Raw genomic sequence first — 9,777 nt, 5'->3', positions numbered from 1 at the left:
TAAGGGGTCTAAGCCTCAATCGTTTTCTAAACGGCCCGGACTTCAATAGCTGTTCTCACTAAAGTCAAAATTATACCGATTAACATACTCCGCTCCAGACCTTTTCCAAATTATATTCATTAAGGTCAGCAAATCGAGACAGGGAAAACAAATAAGTGCGCTGACGGAAAGAAAAAAAAAGTCTTCCCTCATTAAAAAGATTAAAATAGCCTCCATGACGCAGATAGCCATGCGAGTTAAAAGTGCACAGAACGATCCTAACCCGGATCAAGGCTTGCTGAGCAACTATTTAACCCTTGTGTTGCTGAGATTGCAATAAAGTACAATAGGTTTTGAACCAGTTCATTGTCTGATAAGGCTGCAACAAATTACTCGTCAAATTGTTGCTGCCTTGTGTGGCAAGCAATGGGTTAAGTGTCATTTGTGACAGTATATAAAAAAAGACAAAGCATTTGGAGAGGAGAGCTAATGCAACAAGTCCCACAGTGAGCTGTCCGGGCACATAACTAGTATGCTAATATGAGGGGCGTGACGGGTGAGTCACAGGCGCTGGAAAGAGAGCGAGAGAAAAAAAAATCCATATATAAAGTAGGGAGAGGAAAAAAAGCGCAGGCAGATCTAGTAAAGCTCCAGAGACAGCCGGTTACCACAAGCAGCTCAGCCTAATGCTTCTATATATCGTCTGGTGAACCCGATTAGTGAGCCTGGAGTTGTGCATGTAAGGTGATGCCCTGTGTATATGGTATAGATATAACCTATAGATGCTTGCCATTTGTGTCTGACGCATATTTATATGGGGTAGCAGGAAAGGGAACTAGATTTTAGGAAAACTGTCTACGCAGTTGTTTTTTTATTTCATGGCTATCGGATTATAGGGTTTTAGAGGTGATTTAGAAGCTATGATCTGTGCTGACTCTTCTCTCTATATTTCTAGGGTGGTAGACAGGAGAAGATATTAAACAAGGATTTGCACAACCTGTTACTGGATAACTGCTAGAGAAGGGTATTTTACCATGGCAGATGATGAAAATGCCAACACCGCTGGGATATGCATAAAGTGCGACAGCAGCAACTGTAATGTGCTGAGCTGGGAACAAGTGCAGCGCCTGGATGCCATCCTCACTGAGACCATCCCCATACACGGAAGGGGCAACTTTCCCACCCTGGAGATGAAACCTAAACAGATCGTGAAGGTGGTGAGGAGCAGGCTGGAGGAGAAGCACATCAAGGTACGGGATGTCAGGCTGAACGGTTCTGCCGCTAGTCACATACTACACGAGGATAGTGGATTGGGCTACAAGGACCTGGACCTAATCTTCTGCGCAGACCTTAAGGGGGAGGCAGAGTTTCAGACCGTGAAAGACGTGGTCCTGGATTGTCTCCTAGATTTCTTACCTGAAGGGGTTAACAAGGAGAAGATATCTCCACTCACACTAAAGGTAAATGAGAGACTTGCAACTCTTTCCAGATGTTACTATTATAAAATAACGACAGGACCTGTTCTGTATTGTAAGCTTTGTGCTACTAAACTTCAAGTATATAAACATCTGTCTATCAATCTAACCACAGCATATCTGGTTGCCTTTTTATATTTGTATATCTATATATTTTTTTGTGTGTGTGCTCTCTCACAATGATTTCACTCATGAACAGTTCACAAATGCAAACCATAGCTTGATGATATGGCTATGTGTGTGTGTGTATATGTGTATATATATATATATATATATATATATATGTGTGTGTATATATATTTATTATTATTAAAAAATATATATTTTATGTGTTTGTGAACTGTTTGTAAATGATACAATTAGAAAAAGGATCCTCTTTTTTTTTTTTTTTTTTTTTTCTTCCTTATATGTTTTTAGAAGCAAGGACATACAATTAGCTGCATATAGAAAGACATTTCACATTATTCCATGATGATTTTTGTGGTTTATAGCTAAATTGTTAAAGTTAAACAGATTATTTTTGTGTGTATATTTTAGCAAATTTTACCTTATGGTTACATAAGAGATATTGTGTGTGTTTGTATTTTTCCCCTCTTGTTCCTTTTTCTCCCACTGGTAGTGCAATTTGGAAACTGGACAACTTTTTTATTATGCTTTCATAATTTACCTTTTTTTATTAATCTCGTTTGTTGCAGGAAGCTTATGTTCAGAAAATGGTGAAAGTCTGCAATGATTCAGATCGATGGAGTCTAATATCTCTGTCTAACAACCATGGCAAAAACGTGGAACTTAAGTTTGTGGATTCTTTGAGGAGGCAGTTTGAATTCAGTGTAGATTCATTTCAGATTAAACTGGATTCTCTCTTGCTTTTTTATGAATGCTCAGAGAACCCAATGACTGAAACGTTCCACCCAACAATAATTGGGGAGAGTGTTTATGGGGATTTTCAAGAAGCCTTTGATCATCTTTGTCACAAGATTATTGCCACCAGGAACCCAGAGGAGATACGTGGAGGTGGCCTTCTCAAGTACTGTAACCTCTTGGTTAGAGGCTTTAGGGCCGCTTCAGAATCTGAAATGAAATCCCTGCAGAGGTATATGTGTTCTAGGTTTTTCATTGACTTTTCAGATATTGGGGAACAGCAAAGAAAGCTGGAATCCTACTTGCAGAACCACTTTGTGGGGTTAGAGGACCGCAAGTATGACTATCTCATGACTCTGCATGGTGTGGTCAATGAAAGTACAGTATGTTTAATGGGACATGAAAGGCGGCAGACTCTGAGCCTTATCACCATGCTAGCCATCCGTGTCCTGGCTGAACAAAACATTATTCCCAATGTAGCTAATGTAACATGCTACTATCAGCCAGCTCCGTATGTAGCAGATGCCAACTTTAGCAATTACTATATTGCCCAGGTACAACCTGTCTTCACATGCCAGCAGCATACATACTCCACTTGGTTACCTTGCAATTAAGACTGATTGAGGGTTACTTGTAGGAAACTATTCCCATAAACCTATAAAATGGCGTATCCCAATTATTAAAATGGGTTGTGATTCTGTACAGTGATGATCTGCTCTAGGTTTCAATCTTGGTGAAGTTTGTGGTTCAAGTTGTATAAATGGGAGCATGATCAAAAACAGAATGATTAATTGGATACAGCTCTAGAGCACAAACAGCCTGTCATTTTAAAGCTAAAGAAAGCCTTCTTCATGGTAGCAATGAAGGGAAGCTAAATAAAAGTACAGGTTGGCAGTACCTGCTCACTTAACATTTGAATTGGAAGAAGTTGGTCATTCACAATGAGGTTTTAAAAAGGGAGTAATATTCTAGTCAAAAACAACATTTCATTCTGTATTTCAGGTATTTGTAGCAATGTAAGAGTTGAAAAATTGACAAGGAATATTTTTGGATGACCATTTTGGATTGGCAGCAAGAACTGTCTATAAATGAATCATTTAGAATGTATTGCTTGCTTGATATGAATGCTTTAACAGACATTGCTTACTCCAAGAGAACAGTAGTAGGAGGGTACTATTTTTTTAAATTGTAAACCATTGATGACACACTATATTGTTTCCAGATGTGTGCACAACTCCTATTTAGAAATATGGGTTATGCAAGGGTATTCGTAGCAAACAAAATGCTTAAGGACCAAAGATTTATTAAATAAATAACTGAAGTGGATGTTTAGGAGGAGTGATTCTGTGTAATTGTTAACTTACTGTATCAAAGTGCCTGTTGCCTTCAGAAAATTAAGATATAACATAGTTTTGGGATTTAACCGCACATTTTCTTTTTATCAATCAGGGATATTAGGAAAAAGAAAACTCCAATTTACACTTGTGGAATAAATGCCCTATTTTTCCTTGGCAAATACTTGTACAAAAGTTTTTATTATTTTTGAAATGTTTGCATATATATATATAAATATATAGAAAGAGAGCTAGAGTGTGTTTTTTTTTAAATGCACACTTTAATGAAATTTGACTTAAATGTAGCACCTCAACATTTTTTGTTTATATAAAGAGCAGTGTTTTGAGCAGGTTGCAACAGGATATATTACTACAATAAGGGCCTTGCAAAGAAACTTTAATCCCATCTGAATATCTTGTGTAGGCAACACATCTAGTAAAGATATATATAATTTGTTTTTAGTATGATAAATACAATTAAAATAATATTTTGATTTAAATAGGTGAATCCATAATCATCTCACAGTTTTTTTTTAAAAAAAATATATATTTCAAGGTTACCTTTTTATATCTAAATATATTGTGGATGCATAACTCACCAGTTTTTGAACTTTGGAATTTATATAGAAATCCATACATACATTTTAAATTTAAGTGGATCTTGTTACTACTGGGTTTAAAAGATAAAATCGTAAGGACCACTAGAATGATTTAATGTGAAGTAAAATTTTAAATTGCATGGTTAAGTTCAGTGTTCTATCAGTTCTTATCAATCTAGTTATTAATTCAACGTTTACAATAATAGTACTGTATATTATTTAAACAGTCTAAAACCCCATGTACTTTTGTGTGCTGCTTACTGGTAAATTGCCAGAAACAATATGACAACTATATTTGTTTAGTGCTTTCATTAAATTTAGCAAACCATGATCTGTGGAGTTATCTGTTACAAAAATTGCTATACTCATCTCAATCCCATGTCATAGTCAAAGTAGCTTTTGCAATGAGATACTGGTAAGCACAAAGTGTGACATTATAAAAAAATTGTGTTTTTACAACTTTTGACTTGGCTGTGGTTTCCCTTGCACAGTCTGCTGCATCTATGTTATGTGAAGACATGAGCAGATTTATTTATCCTATAGCTCTGGCTTCCTTTTAAAAACATTGGTTCATATTGTAATATATTAACAAATGTCTGTCATGCTAATATACAGTTGTAGACTGATGACAAATATAAAATACTGTTTTCAGAGCAGCTAAGTAATGATACATGTGTGGTATTCCTAATGTGTTTTTAGAAGCAGACTTGATTTGTAGCATATTGAATTGCTTTTATATAAAATTTAGGGGGCCTATATAGTTTGTGATTATGAGCCTGTGTGAAATAAGACATTCACAATATGTTTTTATTAAAGCTGCAATTTAGTTACTAAACTTTTTCATATGCCATTTTAATGCCTCGATCTACAACAAAATTGTTGCACAGAAACCAATTATATATGATATCATTAATTTATTTAAGCAGGCTATAAATGTCCTGTATACAATGATTAAAATAAATCAACTTTCAGTCCTAGTCAAGCAAACTTATTTCAGACACTCCTGGTAGAATAATCTTTCAGGTGTCCCCCCCCTCTGGCCCTAAGGCTACATTCATATATGTATAATATACCTTGTCTTTAAATAAAGATTTAGCAGCAATCTGATTTGTTTACAGTAGCACCATTCCTGTGACTTCTGCAGAATCTGTTAAAGCTATTGCACTGCCACTCTGTGTACACAGACATTTCTGTCTTTTTCTTTGACTGCTCCTGTCTGTTTTATGTTTGGTCAGTGAAAAGCTTGCCTTGATATATTGTGAGTATGGACATTTGGTTCCCATGGTTAATTTTCTTCAGACAGTAAATCATAATTCAGATCTACTTGTCTGATTTAGAACTGTATCAATAGATATTCAAAGAGCTTATGTGCTGAATCAAATGGGATGGCTGGGGAAATAGGATCAGCTGGTGATGGAGTATAATAATTTTTGCCACAACTGTTCACATTGCTTAAATAACCCAATATATCTATACAGTAGGTGCTGGAATACAACATATGGTAATACTGTACCAGTTTTTTTTTTTTTTTATAGCATTCATATTTTGTTCTGTTTCTAAATAATTTTATTGCTAAGCAGCTATTTGTGTTTTTTTTTTTTTTTTTCTAATACATTTTTTTTTCTTCCAATATTTTAGTAGCTTACCATTGACTGCAGCCGTTTTATTATAGCAGTCATAGCACCTTTTGCATACTGTGGATTACCTATATTTATTACAGTTATGGTTAACCATATTTGGGGAGCAATTATAGCCGACTTTATTTTGTCTATCATCCAACATACAGAGCTCAGACTTTGCAACACAGACAATGTGCCCTTTCAAATATGTGATTCCTTGAAATTCAACAGTTGGACAGTTTGTATGGAGGATGGATTTATTGTTAATCTGTGTTGAGATAAACCTAATACAAATGTGATGAAACATCAGATCTCTTTCAAGCCAAGCCATTGTATTTTGTTGCACAAAAATGCAGGATGCTGTCTCTGGGTGCTGGGGGAGGGAAGGGGGAGAAAATAACAGTGTCAAACAGTATATACTTTCTTAAACACTATTATGCTTCATACACTGTTGCTTTGCATTATATTGAATATTTTTATTAAGAGCTTTAATTGATTCCTGCAAAATGCATTGTAAAGGAATTATATTGTGTTGTTGGCTAAAGCCTTTGCTAATTTAAAAATAGGGAAAATAGACCAAATGTCTTGCAACAAAAAAAAAAATGCATTATGAGAATCAACCTTAATATATTTTGTGTGGTTTTCTTTAAAAAAAAAAACAGTGGCAAGAAGGCAGAAAAAAAACCTATGTTTTGCAGTTATTTTCAAAGTTGCTTACAAGCAGAGAGCAGAACAGTTTAGCTAGACTGTTGGAAAGTCTTGCAATTGTATGCTCCCTTCTCTCACCATATTAAATAATGCCTCTTCTGAGTCATACAATTGCAACAAACTGCTCCTTTGCTTTGACTCTGAAATACATTGGCCATACTCATGACAAGAACAGGCAAGAAACACAATGAAATGCAGGCTGTTTGCATCCATGCTTGAGGGAAAGAATTGTGAATTTTGTTTACAGCATCCAATATTTGGATTCTTTTGTAAATAAAGAAAAATGTTATTTTTTTCTATTGATTTTGTGTCATTTTTTAATTTTTATATTGTTATGAATACATGTACTAAAGAAAAACAATAGGATCCTGGTTATCTTTTTAATCTATTTCTCCTTTTTTGTTATACTGTCCCTTCAGTGCACTCCAGTTTCTCTACTTGCTCTTCAGTAATGTTTGTAACTTCAACATATTTTCAATGTCTTTAGTTCTGTTTTACTTGAGCTATTTCTTCACATTAAGCTTCCATTATAGTTTTTTCTTTACTCCATGAATGAATTTGTTTGCTCAGTGTCCTATCATTGAGCCATACTAGAAACGTTTAATGTTTGTAAATACATCATTGTAGTATGACCTTTTCTATGTGACATTATAGGATTTAAAGACAACAGTGAAGGAGTTAAGCTAGCAATACTGGGGTTTAGATATCCAGGAGGCTTTTGGACTTCAGCCCAGATTGGGGGGGGGGGGGGGGGGACTACAGGTGGGAAAGCAGCAGTCACTACTTTTCTAATACAGTGGGAAACCTGTATGGCTCCCTTCTACCTGGCTGAATTCAAGCTCTTCTCAGATGTTTTTACCCTAATAAAACCCACTTGCATGGCCACCTCTATGGTTAGTATTGTTTATGAAAGTGTGACTATACTGTCCCTATTTCCGTCAAACATTAGAGCATGATATGAAAGTAAAGTATTAACTTTCATGGTTTGTTGGTTACTGACCACTAAGATTCTAACAGTTATATCTAGAAAAGGTGAGTGGGACAAAGCAGGGATCTGCTTAATATTGCTATGCAGTGTTTGATAACTATATCATTCCTAGTCTTCTTCTAGATCTTAAAACACAAATATAAAACGTTTAAAGGGGCATGAAACTCAAAATAAAACTTTTTTTATTCTTAAGTCACATTGAAGCATTGCCTATGGCCAGAGTACAAGAGATTGGAAACATGAAGCTCACTTACTTTTTCAAAGAATGAATTCTTAGCTTGATTTGAAATAATAAATGTTGCTAACAAAATAACAGATTTAAATGTTATTTCATGCATATTTTTTTTCAACATTGTTTTGAAGGGAGGAAATGAAACCAAAACAAAAATATCTCCTAATTCAGACAAAGCATACACATGCAAACAGCTTTCAAATTGACATTTGCTTTGGTCTCATTGTGTTCCCTGTTGAAGAGCATACCTAGATAGGTTCAGCAATGCAGAAGGGGGAGCTAGCTGCTGATTGAGGGCTGCACATATGATTCTTGAAATTGTCTCACTTGATTTCTTCAGCTAGCTCCCAGAGGTGCATTGCTGTTCGTTCGGAAAAGGATACCAACAGAATGAAGCAAATTTGATAATAGAATTCAATTGCAAAGTTGTTTAACATTGTATGCTCTATATGAAAATTGTGGGTTTCATGTCCCTTTAATTGCTGTAAGTTACCATGCAAATATGAACATGTTGATTATTATGCATGATCAGTTTTGTATGCAATTCCATACCAAATAATGCTCACAAAATGTCTCTGTTAAATTGTGAGCATGCTATAATTTATCAATGTATCAATTTCCTGTTAAAATAATAATACAATTAATAATTCTGACATCTGTACACAAATTACTGTAGTAGCCTGCTCTGAATCTGTCTAAAGCATGCAACCATATAAATATCAAATCACTGTTGCCACAATAAATAACACTATTTTTTATTGTTTAAGATGAATTTTTGGCTTGTTTTATATATATTTTAATAAAAACATTTGAAACCTGTGATAACTAAAAATAAAACTTTATGATCATGTATATGTTAGAAATTGTAAAAGCCTAATATTTTAAAACTTAGGCTAAAATGAACATATTAGTTTTAATTACAAAAAATGTTAAAAACAAGTTATACCTGCAGCATTTTTGTTACTGAACACCAAGCAAAAAGTAAAGTTACAATAAATTATTGAGATTTTGAAGATCAAATTAAGTCTATGAATTTCAACGCTTTTAGCCTAAAATAGAACTGAAGTAGTCAGTGAAACCAAAAATCAACCATAGTTTTGCCATCAACAGAACATTCTGTCACAGTCCTGTGTGCTTTACATAACACTGTTTCTTAAAGGAACATAAAACCCCAAACAATTTTTAATGATTCAAATAGCGCATACGATTTTAAACAACTTTCCAATTTACTTCTATTACCAAATTTGCTTTATTCACTTGATATCCTTTGTTAAAGGAGCAACTGAACACATTGGATGAGCCAATGCTAAGAGGTATACATGTTCCAACCCCCAATCAGCAGCTAGCTCCCAGTAGTGCATTGCTGCTCCTGAGCTCACAACGGTATGCTTTTCAACAAAGGATACCCAGAGAAAGAAGCAAATTTGACAATAGAAGTGCATTGGAAAATTGTTTAAAATTGCATGTTCTATCTGAATAATGAAAGTTTAATTTTGACTTTACTGTGCCTTTGACTGATAAGCTTTTAAGGAACCTCTAACACATTATCTGTATGCAGAAATGCCTTACCCCATGAGCACCCTAAAATAAATACACCAGACGTCCCAGCCCCAGAAGCAACCCTCTATGTAACATGTAATCAAAGCAAAATAAAGCATTCTATACAGTTTGGTGATGACGACAATATGTGTATTCAGTTGCACTGATAGGAATTTTCTGAAAGCTTTGGACACACATACTGACATTTTTACTGTTATTTACTAATTTTAGAATAACATTCATGAGTAGTCAGAAATAAAAAAAATGGCAATAAATATATATATATAAAAGGTGCAAAACGAAATGAAACACTCAAAAAAAGCAAATGCAGAGAGTACACAGCCAACTCTCTGTAACTTCAGCCCTATTTCCCAGAAATTGGTAAAATCCTTGAGGATCATGACCTCCAAATGGTGACCTTTAGTCACCTCTGCTCCAAGTTC

At 34.8% G+C, this 9,777-nt stretch overlaps 1 protein-coding gene across 2 annotated transcripts; it reads left to right on the top strand.

Annotated features, from left to right (window-relative positions):
- The first annotated feature begins 598 nt into the window (after positions 1–598).
- On the top strand, positions 599–8,561 carry TENT5A (terminal nucleotidyltransferase 5A). 2 transcript variants are annotated; one of them, XM_053710477.1, is made up of 3 exons: positions 599–718; positions 935–1,439; positions 2,150–8,561. In XM_053710477.1, the coding sequence occupies exons 2-3, from the start codon at positions 1,014–1,016 to the stop codon at positions 2,927–2,929; spliced, it is 1,206 nt and encodes a 401-aa protein (XP_053566452.1). In that variant the 5' UTR covers positions 599–718; positions 935–1,013; the 3' UTR covers positions 2,930–8,561. The 2 variants fall into 2 exon arrangements, with proteins under 2 accessions (XP_053566452.1, XP_053566451.1); XM_053710476.1 differs by having other exon boundaries at positions 637–723.
- Positions 8,562–9,777: the final 1,216 nt, after the last annotated feature.

Source organism: Bombina bombina, chromosome 4 (assembly GCF_027579735.1).
Source record: "Bombina bombina isolate aBomBom1 chromosome 4, aBomBom1.pri, whole genome shotgun sequence".
In the NCBI taxonomy this organism is placed as follows: Eukaryota; Metazoa; Chordata; class Amphibia; order Anura; family Bombinatoridae; genus Bombina; species Bombina bombina.
The sequence above is the reverse complement of the archived record's forward strand: the minus strand, read 5'-3'. Positions and strand labels throughout refer to the sequence as shown.